The following is a 16128-nucleotide window of genomic DNA, read 5'->3' on the forward strand; positions in this document are numbered from 1 at the left end:
CAGAAGGCCGCACCCCGGAGTCCCTCCTGCTCGCCCGGCCCCGCTCCCCCGCCCTCCTCCCGACCCTTCTCGGCCCCCCACGACTTCCACGGCCACACCCCAGCGCGGACAGAGGAGAACATCTTCAGCCACCTCCCCCTGCACTCCCAGCACCTGCCCCGGGCCCCGTGCCCCCTGATCCCCATCGGCGGGATCCAGATGGTGCAGGCCCGGCCGGGCGCCTGGGTGGGCGGCTTCTCGGGCGGCGGCAGCGACCTGACGGGGGCCCGGGAGGCCCAGGAGCGAGGCCGCTGGAGTCCCTCCGAGAGCTCGCCGGCCTCCGTGTCCCCCGTGGCTAAGGTATCCAAGTTCACGCTGTCGTCGGAGCTGGAGGGCAGGGAGCGCCCCGAGGACCCGGGGAGGACGAGCGGGGGCCCGGGCCGGCCCCCTGACCGGGAGCCCCGCGCCGCCCAGGTGCCCGCACAGCCCGGCCCCCGCGCCCCGCCCGAGGCCCGGCCGCCCCCTGCCCGCAGGCCCGAGCCCTGGAGCCCCCGCGGGGAGCCCGCCCCCCCCGCGGCCTGCGCCCCCGCCCTGGACCGCAGCAGCTCCGTGGGCTGCCTGGCCGAGGCCTCCGCTCGCTTCCCGGCCCGGAGGAGGCACCTGTCCGGGGAGCCCAGGACCAGTCGGGGCTCCCCCGAGCCCTCAGGAAGTGGGGGGCCCGGGGCACTTCCACGCCAGCCCCAGGACAGGGGCCCCCCAAGCGCTTAGCCTCTCTCCGGCTGCTTCAGCATCTGGCTTCCGGTGTTCGGCAACAGCAGACGTTTCCAGGCCGCCTCCTCGAAGTCATCTCGCTCTCATGGGCTCCGTCTCCTGTCTGTCCGTCTGTCCAAGCAGCTTCTGCTCCGCCCCCACCTGTTCTATCTTCCCACGTATGCAGTTACCTGTGCCTTTTTCTATACCTTTTGTTGCTTGAAAAGAAACAAAACACACGCACACATTAAAACACACACACACACAACCAACAACAACCCGTGAGGAGTTTGAGGCTGTGAATATTTTGTGCTTTTGTGAGAAAGGGTGTAGGTGGGGCCTCACCCTGGGCCACTGCAGTCTGCTGGCCACCCGCCCCCTCCATCCCCCCAAGGCTGGCCAGAGGTAACCATTGGCTGAGGGACAGGGGGATGAACTGAAGGAGAAAAAAGCAAAAGCAAGAAGCTTTGAAAAACATATAATTAAATGTAAAAGCAAGCACTCCTGTGTACAGGTGTTTATGGTTCCTATTTATTGCCGCTTTATTCCACCCCAGCCATGGCCACCCTCGCTGCCGGGAGAAGGGCCAGAGGCCCGAGGCAGAGGGACACGGGCAGGGGGACCCCACTCAGCCTCCACGGGCAGGCCCAGAAAACCCCGGCTTGCTTTTTTCCCCCGAGGAAAAGAAAATGCCACCTTTCCTAGGATTTCAACACAAGTAGGAGGAGGCGAGAGAAGGTAGGAGCTTGCTGGTCCCCCCGGGCTCCCTGATACCCAGGTGGTGTGAGCTGTGGGCCCATCCTCGTATCCTGACAAACTCCCCCAGCTCCCCACCCTCAACTGCTACCCTCCACCCCCCACCCCTAGCCCCTCAGCTGCGAAAGGAGCCCTGAATGTTCACCTCCTGGTTCCTGAGCGCCTGACGAAGGCCTGGCTTCAGGGCTGAGCTAACAGGCTGCCTCCCTTGTTCTAGAAACTACCCACGAGGCCGAAGTGACAGGGCCCAACCCATAGGGGTCAAGATCCAAGGTGCACTGCCTCACCGTTCCTGAGGCTGGGGCTTGGGTTTCATTGTATGTTTGGTCCCTGGGGTTCAAAGGGCCCTATTTCTTCCATGGCGGGGCTTTTCCAGGGCTGAGCCCCAAACATTTATAGGGACCTGTTTCTGGGCCTCTTTTTGGTGAGATGGGAAACCCGCCCCCCACCGCCATCCCCACCCCACGCACCGTCAGGCCTCCACAACCCCCAGGAAGTACCCAAAACCATGACTGGTGGGAAGTGCCCAGGCCTGTTTGTTGTGTTGGCTTAAATCTCTTTTAAAAATTACACACACACACACACACACACGCGCGCGCGCATAAAAAGAAAGGATGGTGTTTGGTACTCTCCCAGCCTCCTCAGATTCTCTTGACCTAGAAGAATTGTCCCTGAGTCAATTGAATAATTCTCCCAAGTAATCAGTACTAGCCAGTGTCTCCTTCCTCATCCCCGTCCTCTCCCTCAAGAAGCTGCCCTGGACCCCCTGAGGCAAAAACCTGCTTTGTAAGAAAAATAATATGACCAGAAATTAAAATCCCAAGTTGAAATATAGAACTCATGTTTGCCCTGCCCTGGGAGAGGCGAGTTTTCTCCCAACCTTCTAGAATTTATTTTCTTTAGTTTCTACAAGGAGGAGAAAGCACAGGGACCATGGTCCTGGCCCACCGGGGCCAGGTGCTGAAGCCACCTTACAGAGCAGAGACTCCCTGACCATCCCCAGTCCTCAGCCAGGCCATGTGAATCCTGAGCCTGGGGCCTCCTGAGCCGTTGTGTAGACAGGACACCGGTTGAGGCCCCAATTCCCTCCTGTGCCAGTTCAGGGCCTTTCCCTGCCTGGCCTCTGCTGAGCAGATGGGCCAGCCCCAGGTTCAGCTAAGACACAAACCAGACAATAGGGAAGGGCCTCCCTGGGGATGTGCTGGGCTCCAGGGTGCTGGGGGTGAGGTTAGCCGGAGGTCTCAGCTGCCCGGCCCGGAGTCCTGGGCTCCTGTGCGCCCTGAGACAAGGCCAGCAAGCCCAGCCTTGACTGTTTGGGCCTCACAGGAAGTGGGAAGGTGCCCAGCCCCGGTTCCGGCCCCGGCTTCCCTCACCCTCACCTCTCAGCCCTACCAGTGGACACTTGTAACACTGGACCCTGGGAGCTAGATAAAGAGCATCGCTCCAGCCCAGGTTTGAAACTCTCTTGGGCAAGATCGTCCAGCCCAGAAGGGGTTTCTGCTAGCAGAGCCCAGCCCCAACCTTTGGGGGTGGCCACGCCCCTCCCCCCAGCCATGCACCACCCCCCAACTCTCCTCCGTGTCATTTCCCTGTTGAAGAACCTGGCCACTGAGCTTTCCTTCCTGGGAGACCCAGTCATGGACAACGTGGCCAGCAGGGGACAGTCCTCTCAGCCACTCCGGCCCACAGGCACGGGCAGAGAGGACAGGCACCGGGAGTCACCAGAGACCCATTTCTCAATGACAAGGACACGATGCACAAATAGAATCTGGCCAAAGGGCTGTTGCTCCACACCGATCCTCAGAGGGATGGAATCAATGCCACCAGCCTGGGACGTATGTCCCTGGGCACAGTGCTAACCCCTTTTGCCAGACTCTCCCCCTGCTCCCCCGAGCACAGGGCCCCAGCCCACACACACCCCTCCATAATGTGGAAAGGACTTCACTGCATGCCCTCCCCCCGTCCCACTCTCAACCACTCCCACGTTTGCAATTTGCGTGTGCTGCTCGCTACTGTCCCTGTTAAGGGGGACGGGGCCGAAACGGTGCTGGGTTTCGCCATAGACACCTGCTGGTGCTCGGTCGAAGTGTGCGGGCCGGCGGCTCCTCGGTCCAGGCTCACTCGGGTCCTTGGGTGTTGGCAGTGTGGCAGGAGCCAGATTGCAGAGGGCTCACAGCCAGCCCTCGCCTTCTGTTGGGGATCCTGAGACACTTAGCCCCCAGGCCGGCCCTCCAGGATGCCCTCACTGTCGTCACACTCGGGGGGGTTCTGGATACTGACCCCGTTCTTCTCCAAGTCACCTTTCCCCAGGCTCAGCCCCAGACTCCCACCCAGGGCTTACACTCTGCCCACCCACGGACACCCTCCAGGACCCTGACAGCAACAAGCTGCCCCTCACTCCCTTTCCCATCACCTCCAACTTGCAAACCCAGAGGTCCCTCTGCTTCCCTCTTTCGGAAAAAGTCCGAAAGAATCAACTCCCCGATTCCTGTAGCCCCATTTCATTCTCACCCTGCACTTCTGAATAGGAACCAGCAGTATATCTGAGCTGAACGTGCTCTCTAGTCCTTTCTCCAGAAAGAAAAAAAAATCCTCCTGAAAGGAAAAGTCCTGCCTTGGAGACAGATCTGCAGCATTGACCAGGGAAAGTTCCCGAAGGCCTGTCCTACAAATTCTGCTTCCGTGTAGTGGCTCCAGTCTGCTTTCCATTAGAAAACCGCTTCGGCACTTATGATCACTTTACTAAACCTAGTGTTTAAAAAGAAAGAGAGAGAGAGAGAGAGAAGAGAAAAAAGAAACGTGTAGGCAAATGTAAGATATACGCTCTCTGTAAGATAAATATTTGCCTTTTTTTTTCTAAAAGGTGTATGTATTCTGTATGTGAAATCGTCTGTAGAGAATTTCTATGTTCTTAAATGGCAATACATTCCAAAAATCGTCCTGTAGATATGTACAGCAGCCACACTGGGATGGGGTAGTTTTGCCTGTAATTTTATTTAAACTCCAGTTTCTACACTTGCATCTTGCAATGTCGGTATGGTATATATCAGTGAAAAAGAAAAACAAAAAAACAAAAAACAAAAAACCCATGCAGGTCTAAAGCACAGAGTCTGATATACAAAAGGAAAAAAATGCTCAGTATTGATGTGTGTGACCTTTGTTGTAAATTACATCTGTACTGTGAATGAGAGGTTTTTACAAGTATAATAATTGCCTTTATTACAGCTCTGGCTGGGTGTTCAGCCTGAGGATATTTTTTAAAAAAAAGACACAGCACGTTGGAATAAATTTGAAAATCCCAACATAGCCCTGTCGCCTGGCTCGTGGTTTTTCTTGAACGCTGTAGAATGTCAGGGTTGGAGGGACACTCGGTGTATCGAGTGCTGCTTTCACTACAGAGACATCAGGCCCAGGGGAGGCAGGTGACCAGGCCAGCAGGACACAGCGGGTGACCCTTGTGCCCCTCGCTTCCGGGCCTGGCGAGGAGCACCAGAGAGCACACGGTGTGGTCTGCGGTCTGGGTTTCCCGGGGCTGCCGTAACAACTTACTGCAGAATAGGTGGCTAGAAACAAAGAAATCTATTCCGTCATAGTTCTGGAGACCAGAGTCTGGAGTCTGGGTGTTGGCAAGGTTGGCTCCTTCTGGAAGCTCTGAGGGAAAGTCCGTCCCCACGCCTCTCTCCCAGCTTCTGTGGTCGCAAGCGAGCCTTGGTGTGCCTTGGTATGTAGCCATGTCACCGGATCTCTTCTTCCCGCCTTCTCTGTAGGGTCCCCCCACCCCCAGGCCTTCTCTTCTAAAGACACTGGTCATGGGATTTGGGGCCTACCCTAATCCAAGGTGATCTTATCTCCTGATCCTTCACGAATACATCTACAAAGATCCTTTTTCCAACTTAACGTCCCGCTCTGGTTCTGGGGACTGGGGCACGGGCTGCACTTTGGAGGGCCATCATCAAACTCACTACAGAGTAAGACCTGGAATCGGACCATGACACAGCTTCTCATTGCCCGTGTGACCTTGGGCAAAGTACACAACCTCTCTGGGCCTCCTCCATTGCCCAACCGTAATGTGGAGGGTGGTTGTGGGGATTAAGTGAGATGGCGTACTCAGGGTGGCTAATGGAGCCTCGAACATAGTAAGCCTTCAAATATCTCTGAGCAGGTGGCTATGGGGGCTGCTGGGGACACCAGGGAGAAAAGGCAGGCATGGATCCCCCCACCTTTTGCATTCCATCATAATTTGCTGAGCGCCAGTGAGGGGTGAAGGTTGGATACAGCAGTGACCAGACAGTCCCACCCTCGAAGAGCTTACATTCTAACACGTCATTGCATGTACATTACCTCCTCGTGACATCATTGCCTGTAAATTGCCTCCTTGTGATGTCATTGCCTATACATTGCCTCTTCATGATGTCATTGCCTGCAAATTGCCTCCCATGACATCATTGTGTGTATATTACCTCCTTTGTGATGTCACTGCATGTACATTACCTCCTCGTGACATCATTGCCTGTACATTGGCTCCTCATGACATCATTGCGTGTATATTATCTCCTGGTGACGTCATTAATGACCCAATCACGTGGCCATAATTGCTGTGACAGGAGAGAACAAAAGCTCTCATCCAGACTGGGTCTGAGTCGTCCTGGAGACCTTTCTTGGAAAACACCTAAGGGTCAGAGGAGGAAGAGGAAGCCATGAGAAGGAGCAGCCCAGAAGTTCAGCACTGAGAAGCTAAGAAGCTGTTTCAGCACTGAGGGGATCACTGCGGACTTAGGGAAAGCCTGGCCTAGTACGGGGCCTGGTGCATAGCGAGCCCTTCGCAGGTACTGCTGCGTGTCGAATAGCGGACAGGAAGCGGGGATGACAGATGTGACACTTTCCCAGGGGAGATTGGGGCTCCAGGGGGCATGCAGCCCAGGGAAGACTTGCAAGTGCTGCAGAGGGCAGGGTAGGGGGGTGCTGATGGGAAGGAGATGGTGAGAACGAAGCCGACATCTGTCCCCCACCCACTGCCCCGCACTGCTGTGACCCTGTGAAGAGGTGCAGGGGACGTCAGTGTGTCTGCTGGGGGAGAGGAAGTTGGGGGCGGCCCTGCGGAGAATGAAGTGAAGCCACCTAAAGATTACAGACTTGAGAAGGGGTGAACGACCTCGGAGGCGGGGAGGAGAAAGCTGGCCAGGGGACCGCCGAGGCCCGGGGTGCTGCACTGCGTGGTTTCTCCCGAGGCGCTCAGCAGCTGTGGTGCGGTGCGGACAGCCAGGCTGATGTCCAGCCCAGGGACAGAGGGATAGTGGGGTGCAGGACGTGAGAATATTGGCAAACAAAGAGGTGAGTTTGCCAGGGCAGGGAAGCAGATGGGTGGCTGACACAGAGAGAGGCCAGTGGTCAAGGGACAGGGCATCTGGACGAAGACAGAAAAGGCTGTGAGCTGTCCTAGCTCATTATTTCAGAGGCGAGCCAGGTGGGCAGAGGACGGTCGGCCTCTGACGTGGCTGCTGAGGCGCAGGGAGGGAGGAGGCCACTGCAGAGGAACAGGCCAGGAGACGACTGGCCAAAGTGTGGAGGTCACCTCTGGTCACTGCAGGGCTCGGGGGGAGATCAGGGAGTAAGCAGCAGTCAAGAGAGGGAGAGACAAGCAGCCCTGAAACTCAGGGGCTGACTCAGCAAAAGCTTATTTTTTCCCTTGGCCACACTCTCAATGGGGGTCAGCAGGGGAATGCTACTGACCCCCCCCCACTTAGAGACCCAGGCTGATGGAGGGCATCTCCACGCCCCCATGACCTCAGAGGCAGATGAAAAGAGCACTGCGCTCCCTTGCTCATAAATGTGTCCAGCTGGAAACGAGCCTCCCGCCCCTCACATTTCAGTGGCCAAAGCAAGTCACGCGGCCAGGCCTAAGGGAAGAGACCAAGATTACCTGGAAGCAGTCCTCGTGACGGTCACACAGCTAGGACTTCCCAGAATCAGAAGTGCCCAGGAGATGAGCAGCTGTCGGGGCTGGCACGGGGCAGGGCAGGGCCTGATGACATCGGCCTCAAAGATGCTGGATTTTTCCAGGTGATGAGAAAAACAAAGGTCTAAAAGAGACCCCAGAGAGTGAAGATGGCAGCTGGCATTAGAATCGTGGGGGTGTGCGTGAGAGCGAGTCCTTGTGAAGACCCTGGGCCTCAACCTAGGCGACTGGGAAAAGTCCCAAACAGCCCCAAAGAAAGAACGGCATTAGCATGTGCCTAGCATTTTGCAAACCTGACTTGTAGTCCTTCCGACAACCCAGAATGACGAGTTACTGTCCCTGTTTTTAGAGGAGAAAAGACCCCGACCTGCCGCAGGTGCACCACTAGTCAGAGGCAGCTCCTCATGGAAGTCCAGGTTCCTTCCTTCTCTCCAACCTGATCTGTGGCCCGAGGGGAGCCCTGGGTCTCAGACAGCTCCCCTCCTCCGCCCAGGAAGCAGTGGGACCAGGCAGGCCCACCCAGGCTGGGGCTTCTTCCCAGCAGCTTCCCGGCTTGTCAGCAGTGCCACCTGGTAGCCACTTGGCTTCCCCGTGCCTGAGGCCGCAGGCCCAGGGATCAACCGGCAGGTGCCCAGGTATGGCTTCCCATCCTCCAGAGCATGAACACTGCATGTGAATTCTCTGCAGGACCCGCCACCTGCCCTCGCCCACCTGCCACAAGGCCCAAGGCCTCCCAGCCATTTACACTGCCACCAGGCCTCCCACAGCTGCTCTCTAGAGGTCACGAAGCACGTTCCCTTTTGAAGTAAGGCAGGATGGGGCCCACGCCCCCATTCCCCACATGAAGGGTCGAGCCCCAAATCACACCCTGGCCCATGGCAGGGCCGCTGATCTAGTAAGACCTGCCCCAGAGCCTCAGGAGGGCTTAGGCTGCCGTCTGTGGCCATGGAGGCCTTAGCCAAGCTGTGCCTGGCTCCCCATCCAGGGTTGGGCTGATCCTGCCCTCACCCCAAAGCCTGGACCGTCTCTGGGCTCAGGACCTGGAGACTCCTGGGGCCAGGCCACTGTAGGCCGGACAGCTTCAGAAGGCAGGCCAGCCTGAGATGGGCATGAATGCAGAGAACCAGGAAGAAGTAGGGTCAGGGGAGGACAGAGGGCAGCTGAGAAAGAGCAGGCGGGGGCTGACCCCATGGGCTCATCACAAGGTGGGGGGCTCGTACCCCATCCCATTCATAGAGGAGGAAGACTGGGGCTTGGACAGGTGCTGCTGCCTTCCAAGGTCATAGTGGCCAGCGGCAGAGCCAGGATTTAAAACCAGGCCCTTATATTCAGGAAGTGGTTGGCTTCCTATGGAAGGGGGATCTGCCTCTTTGCTACTGAGCAGCCCTCGAATCTGGGTTGGGTTTGGGGGACCCTCGCATACGTTTCCCCTGATCCCATCAAAGCCTCGGCTGCTTTAGGGAGACCCTTTTATTCATGAGAAAATTGATGTCCAGAGCCAAGGAGGGCTTGGCCCGGGGCCAGGGCTAGGATTCCCAAACCCTCAGCACAGCCACCTGCACAGCCTGCCCACCCTGCCCACCCCTCCTCTACCCCAGGCCCAGGTTCACCTGCCTGGCTCTCCTGCCCAGCTCTGCCTTTTTAGGAAAGGAAAAGAGCAGCCCCAGTGGCAGGCAGGCCAGTGGGCAGGTGGCCACGCTAATCCATCAGCTCCTGGCGGCTCTGGTTACCGTGGTTTGGGGCCCCGGCGGCCCGGGCTGGGAGTGCCAGCCCAGCCAATGGGTGCCGCCAGCTGAGCTACCCTGCCAGAGCCATACAAGGCCTTGCTGCGGCCCAGTCTCAAGCCAGCATAGGGCAGCCCCAGCGCCGGCACCTGCCCCGCCCGCAAGCCTGCCAGCCCAGCACGTCCTCGGACTCCTTCTAATCCAGCCTGGGAGTAGGCAAGGCTAGGGTGCACGTGCACCAGGCCCAGAGCTCCCCAGGGTCAGGAAGGTGGCACCATGAGGGCAGAGGCCAGGAGTGGGGCAGGGGCCTAGCTGGCAGTAGAGATCCCAGCTGGGGTCAGGAGGATGGAGTCCGACCTGGCCCAGGCTGAGCCATCTCTGGACAAGATGCCCTTCTGTCCCCGTCATCCCTTTGGCCTGACTGGCCACCTGTCCGGCCCTGTCTGGGAAGCGTCTCAGCAAAGTTAGTATCTGGTTCTTTCCGGGGTCTTCCCAGGGTCCAGGCCCCAAGTTACCTAATCCATCCTGAATGTAAGCCTCTCAGAAGTGGGGGTGTCCGATGGTGTGTGCATGTTGTGAGAGTCACGTACCTGTACGTCCCCTTGTGGACCTTGTGTGGCTCCCGGTCACTGCGATGGGTCTGGGCCTGGGAGGGTGGAAGCAGGTAGGGACAGGAAGCCATCCCCCTCACCCAGCAGAGCTCAGCCCATCTGTCAGCCCCTAGTGGCTTCAACCTAATGCTCACGAGATCCCTGGCAAATACAACATCTTGGCCCCGTTTGGCAAATGAGCAAACTGAGTCACAGAGAGGTTCTTTGTCCAAGGTCAGGGTGCCAGGATTCAACCCCAGAGCAGTCCGACTCTAAATCACTGGATACATAGAGTTCCTCCTCTGGGAATTTCAGATCTTGGAGGGACAGGGGCTACCACTTGGACCAAAGTGCATATGGAGGGATGAAGATGACTTTCTGAGACAAGGGGACCTTTTGATCCTGTGTGGGGCAGGGTTTTCCAGACCCGGGAGGCACTACCGTTCCCCAGGCCACGGCTGTGGCCGCCCAGATGTTCAGAGGCCCGGGTGGGGCCTCCTTGACCACCACTGGCAACTAGATTCCTCATGGAAGCCACCAGGTTTGAGCATCCCCATGTGTCCTACATGGACCAAGGTGAGCTTAGAGCCAAGACTGTGGTACTCTCCAGGGCGACCTGGCAGGTGAGGGAAACGTGCTGCCATGGGGGGGGGGGGGGGCGGGCCAGGCTGGCATTGGGCTCTGTTTGCTCACCCAAGAAAGGAGGAGATAAATATAGACACAGGATTACTCAGACACGGCCTGGGAAAACCGGCTCCACACCTTGACTTCAGCCCTGGACCAGTCTCACCTTTACCTGCCTGCCCACTCCGTGCCTGCTGCCAGGCCTGCCCCGCCTCCTCCCAGGACTCCCCACCTGGAAACTCTGGGACAGCCCTTCCTACCTGCTCTCTGGGGGCGGGACAGAAACCGAGGCCCAGAGAGAGCAGGGCGCTTGCCTCAAGTCCCCCAGCATGTCAGGAGCGGGCAAAGCTAGGGCTGCACCTGGCATTCGAGGTCATCTTTTCGGGCCCAGGCACTACATCTGCCTGGACTCAGTCTCCCCAGTCTCCCCCGCTGAGAGACAGGGGCCTGGCACACCCAGTCCTCAATTGCCTTGGGCCTGCACATCGGATGGAGCTGGACACCAGCCAGCAGGAAGGGGCCTGGTGCGGGCCTGAGCGGGACGTGGGCGCTCGGACGCTGGAGCCAGACTGCGTGGGCTCAAATCCCGGCTGTCCATTTGTCAGCGGTGGGACTTCGGTCAAGTTACTTAACATATTTGTGCCTCAGTTTCCTCGCCTCTAAAATGAGAATGATAAGAATAGCTATTATTATATATTATGATCTACTATATTTATAAAATGGTATAAATGTATAAATAAATTTATATTTATTAAATGTTAATATTGTGTACATGCGATGTAATAATAATAATAGCCCAATAACGGCACCAGCCTTCTGGAGTGTCAGGGAGGTTTGGATGCAAAGCACTTACACCAGGCCTCGGCGCAGAGCAACTGCTCCATGCAGGTTTGCTACGATCACCCCACAGAGGCAGGTGGGGGCTGTGACACAGGGGCCCTGGAGGGTGGCTCTGAGGCTCCCGCCCGCCCAGGCCAGGGCTGTACAGCGCCTAGGCCTCTGCTGTGCTGTGGCCCCTGCAGCAGCCCCCTCCCTCCCGGCCCTGCCTGCAGCTTCTAGAGTCAGGCAGACGAGGGGTGAATCTGGGCCCGTGTGCGGCCCCCTCCAGGCCTCAAATCCTGCTCTGTCCGCCCTGGGATTGGTGGGAGGCTTACCTAGGGAAATGTGTGGGAAACGTGGAGCTCAGCGAGGCAAATGGGCGCTCCACACCTGATCCATCCCAACCCCCTTTCTCTTGCGTCCCCCAGCTGCCTCCAGGCCACCTGCCCAGCCTGAGAGAAGGGGTACCTAGCTACGTGACCCTCACGCATGCAAGGGTGCTCAGGTATGGGAAACACGCACCACCTCTGACACTGTGCACGGGCCCCTGCCCACAGGCCTGCGGGACCCCCAGGGATCCTTAAGTTCCCTCCTGCACCCTTCATGCACTCATGAGCGTACGCACGGGTGTCCGTGCTCTCCCCCGTGCGCACCTGCAAACACACACGTCCGTGAACGCATGGGCTCCCAGGGCACAGCCGTGCACACATATGCACACCCATGTATGGGCACAGAGAAGCAGGTGCCTGCAGGTGCGTCCCTGCCCATCCTCCCCAGCACGCACGCTCTCACACTCAGGGGTGTCCCAGCCAGGCCCGGCCCTAAGGTGGCCGTCTTCACAGCAGAGGAATGCAGACAGCTGGGGATACTCTGCCAGCGGACGTGAGGGAGAGGCCCAGGGGAAACCACACGGGCAGGAATCCAGGCAGGCATGCCAGGCTGAGGCGGGGCCCTTGGGTGCCAGGAACTGTGCTGGGGTGGGGGCGCATGTGCAGATATCTGCTCACTCCCATCTCTCCTGTCCCCCAGCGTCCTCGGAGTCTCTGGGACCTACAGGCCAAGGGGTCTCACATACCATCGTCCTCTCCTCGACATGGCAAGCAGGTGCTCCCCGCCCAGCCCTGTTGTGTGGCAGGGCCCCGTCACTCCCCGGGTTGCAGTGGCTGGTCTGAGCTGTGAGGGGCTACACCAGGAGGTTTTCCTCACGGGGGCCCCAAGAGCACCTATGACCACAGAGATCTACAGGAGAAGTGTAGTCACTGACTCAACTCAAGGGAGGTGATGGACACCATGTGGAAGGCACCAGAACTCCTTGGGTAGGGCTCACGTTGACCCAGCAGCCACTGTGTGCGGAGGCACTTGTGTCTACCAAGTCTCCAAGTGTTCGCAAAACAGGCCCTGTTTCCATTTACAGATGCGGAATCCGAGGCGCCGTGACCTACCCAGGTGGGACCTACCCAGGTCCCAGCCCAGCACGGTGCACGTGTGTGGCCTCCGCCACCGGGCACATTTCACGCAGCAGGTGAACAGGTCTGCAGGTGAGGCCCAAACACGGTGGGCAGCATAAGAAGCACGGACCCAGATGCAGGGATCCCTGGCCCCAGGTGGCGCCAAGGCCTGCCAAGACCCTCACCACATCTCCCTTCTCCAGGTCACAGCTGTGCTACCCGTGGGTGGGACCACACGGGGCGGGGGTAGTGGGGGGACAGGGCCACCTGGGGGCTTCGGCCTCTTTTGCCAGCACCCAGCATGGGGGACTAGCTGAGGCTGGGTGGTGGACCAGTATGCCATGCTGGTGTACCCAGAGAGAGCAGGCACTAAGATGGGGACAAGGCCTCTGCATTGTTGGCCCCGGGGTGGGGGAGGTCATCCCCTATCTCCCCCATAAAGAACACATGGCCTCAGTGGAACAGAAGCCAACAAATTCCAGAACAGACTGAGCAGGGACAGGGGCTGGTGAGGACCTCAGTGAGGTCCTACCCAGTTGCAGAGTCCCGGAGACCAGAGCTGATGCCCGCAGACCCCTGTGAAAGGTCCCCAAGCCAACTGGGTCCCCCATGTTCCAGCCCCGGGTGGGACAACATGCACTCCGCCCTGGTGTGTAGGAGCCTGTGGAGGAAGGAAGGGGGAAGGAGGGAGTACATGACCAAAATCCCATCCAGAGAACCCCCGCTAGACTGGCCACCCTGCGTGCCCCCTGCAGGCTCTACCCACAGGCTTGGCCACTCAGCTCCTAGGGAAGCTAAAATGCCAGTGGGGTCAGGGTAGGACCCAGCAGGCCGGTGACAAGCCCGAAGCCATCCAGGGCAGGAAGGATTCTAACTCCAGCCACCAGCGCTGCTCCTGAGGAGAGCCCGAAGTAGAGCCTCAGGCCTGGTCACGGCCGCAGCCCTCGGCAGCCTGGGGTGCCCAGCCTGCCCCTCCAGCCCAGGAGGAGGGCCCATCCCCTTGAAGAAGGGGCCCCCTCTCACTGCGCCAGGCTCCCACTCGCTCCCCCGGGGACCAGAGTGTGGTCCAGGCCGATGACTCCTCCTCTCTGAGCCTCAATGTCCGCCAGCAGCAGCAGCAGCAGTGCCCACCACTCAGGGTGGTTCTCATCATTAGAGGGCACCACGTCTAGAAAGATCCAGGCGTAGGCTTGCCCGCAAAAGGTCTCACCGTTCGCCATGTGTGGTTCCCAAAGACCTCGAGGCCCTTGCACTCCCAGGCTTGACACATTACCCAGCACGGGACTCTGGAGAAGAGCAAGACAATGTCACTCCACTCTTGGGCTTCCCAGGCCCAGACACGGCGGGGGGCAGGGAGTGACTCGGGGAAACACACAGGCAGGGCTTGGAGGGCTCGTGCGTGCCCTGCGAGATGTGGGCAAGAGAGCGCGGGCTCCCGCAGGGTCCAGGGCAGCTCTCTGCGCGCCCTCGAGGTGCCACCGTGGCGCTTCCAGAGCACAGGCCTTCCTCCTTCTGGGCACCCCCACCGTGCAGGTGCTGTTTCCCTGGGACCCACGCAGGGGGCGCGGGCTGCCAGGACCCCCCTAGGCCGGGCCCCCGTGGGGTGTCCCCAGGCCCCGAGGCGCGCGCACAGCCGGGCGCGGCGGGGGGCGCACGTGGGGCGCTGCCCGCGGTGATGTCAGGCCCCGCCGCGCCCCGGTCCCAGCACGTTCGGCCCAGAGCAGCGGGAACAAAGCGTCCTGCGCATTCCTGCGCGCTGACTCACCGCCCGCACGTAGCGCCGCCGCCGCCGCTTTGCCCAAAATTGGTCGCGAGCGAGGGCGGGCCGAGCGCTGCGCGGCGGGAGCGCGGGGCGGGGAGCGCGGGGCGGGGAGCCCCCCCAGGATTTCCCAAAACGGGCAAGAGAGGGGGCAGCGACCCGGGCGGCGGGGATGCCCGCGGGTCAGGCGGGGGCGGGGGGGGGCACCGCATGCGGCTGGGAGGGGGCGCAGCCGCCCCGCGAGCACTGCCTGTCTCTGAGCCTCAGTTTCCCCGTCTGCCAAATGGGGATGCATGCGCAGGGCACGGTCGTAAGCGCTCCCGGTATGAGCTGGCTCAACGAATTCTTACACCAACCCGACGAGAAACGTGTAGGATCATCACCATTTTACAAATAGGGAAACTGAGGCACGGGCACTGATTGGCGTGAGGTCCCCTACTAGTGAGTGGCAGGACTGGGATTCGAACCCAGGTTGGGGTCTGCAATGATTCCCCCCTCCCCATAGGCTGAAGTAGGCAGAGCAGCGTCTCGGCCACGGTGGGTGGAGTGGGGGGTGTCGTCCCTGCCCCCCCCCCCGCCCCCGCCCCTCTAGGTGTTGCAGCCAGGCCCCGCCTCACTTCACTAACCCTCAGGTCCCTCACCTGTAAAGTGGATGCCTGCCGAAGGGCGCCCTCCGGGGGCGGTCCGGGAAATGACAAGTGGGGATCCCAGTGTGATTGGGGGCGCCGAGGCCCGTTTGATTGTCCCAGGTGCTCCTCCGCGGTGCCAACACCAGAGTACAGACAGGAGCCAAGCTAAGCCCGGGGCCACCTGCCAGGCAAGGCCAGGCTGGCGTGAGCCTCCAAAGGGCAACCAGGAGGCTGAAGAGCACTGAGCCACCCCCTGAGAAAATATTGAGGTGGCAGGAGGGTCCTTGCCCCCTGGCTCTGCCAGCCTGGCCTCTTTCCCCCATTGCAGTCTGATGTCAGGGCAGGTGGGGCTCTGTGCAACTGTGAGGTGCCGGGGTCGGAGGCCTGCCCTGAGTTTACGGGACTGAGATGGCCAGCAGGTGGCCTGCCTTGCCCTCCCCAGGCTAAAGTGTCACCCACCTGGGGCTCATCTGAGAGTCACAGAAGGCCCTGCAAGGAAACTCCAACCCCAGCCGGCACTGGTTTGGGTCCCACGGCGTGGACCTCCACGGCACAGATGTGAGCTGACTCCACTTTGACCCCAGGGGAAGGTCAGCTCCTGGCCGGACCTTCAAGGCCTGTGGACGGGCCTCCAAGCTGCTGTCCCATCACCGGGTCCCTCCCACTGTTCGCTGCAGCTCCTTTAGGACAAGCCGGACCTTTTCAGGCCCACCAGCCTGCACCCACGCGGCTTCCCCAACTACCTGGAATGCTTTCTCCGCCTTCAGAGCCCCGTTCTCGTGTGTCTTCTGCTGGAAAGCTCTCCTGACCCTTCACCAGCTCTCCTGACCCTGCAGGCAGAGGCAGCACTCACTCCTCCGGGGTCTTTGGGCACCGTGTCTATCCTTCCTTTTCGAGCAGCCCCGAGCTGGGCACAGGGCACTGTGGTCCTTAGGCCCAGAGCCTTTATCACAAGGCCTCCACGCTCCTAGGTCCCCCTCCCAGGCAGGTATGGGGTCTCCCCAGATCTCAGTTGGCCCAGAGACCCAAAGACCCAGCCCGGGGCTGACACAGAACAGGCTCAGCAAGCTTGCTGCGGGGCAGCGGAAGGCACG

General features: G+C 59.8%; 1 protein-coding gene and 1 long non-coding RNA gene across 11 annotated transcripts in view; one reads left to right on the forward strand and one right to left on the reverse strand.

The window, feature by feature from the left end:
* HIVEP3 (HIVEP zinc finger 3) overlaps positions 1-4791 on the forward strand; it is a 459420-nt gene extending 454629 nt beyond the window's left edge. For all 10 annotated transcript variants that reach the window (XM_072771656.1, XM_072771652.1, XM_072771653.1 and 7 more), the window contains one exon: positions 1-4791. In XM_072771656.1, coding sequence (XP_072627757.1) covers positions 1-747 — 747 coding nt within the window. In that variant the 3' untranslated portion in view covers positions 748-4791.
* LOC140602334 (uncharacterized) overlaps positions 4477-16128 on the reverse strand; it is a 21886-nt gene continuing 10234 nt past the window's right edge. The window contains exons 2-3 of the long non-coding RNA XR_012005283.1: positions 7406-7565; positions 4477-6154 (exon numbers count right to left, since the gene is read on the reverse strand). This is a non-coding gene — a long non-coding RNA (uncharacterized lncRNA). The remainder of the gene's footprint in view (positions 6155-7405; positions 7566-16128) is intronic.

The sequence above is a fragment of the Canis lupus genome, chromosome 13, assembly GCF_048164855.1.
Source record: "Canis lupus baileyi chromosome 13, mCanLup2.hap1, whole genome shotgun sequence".
Taxonomy (NCBI): Eukaryota; Metazoa; Chordata; class Mammalia; order Carnivora; family Canidae; genus Canis; species Canis lupus.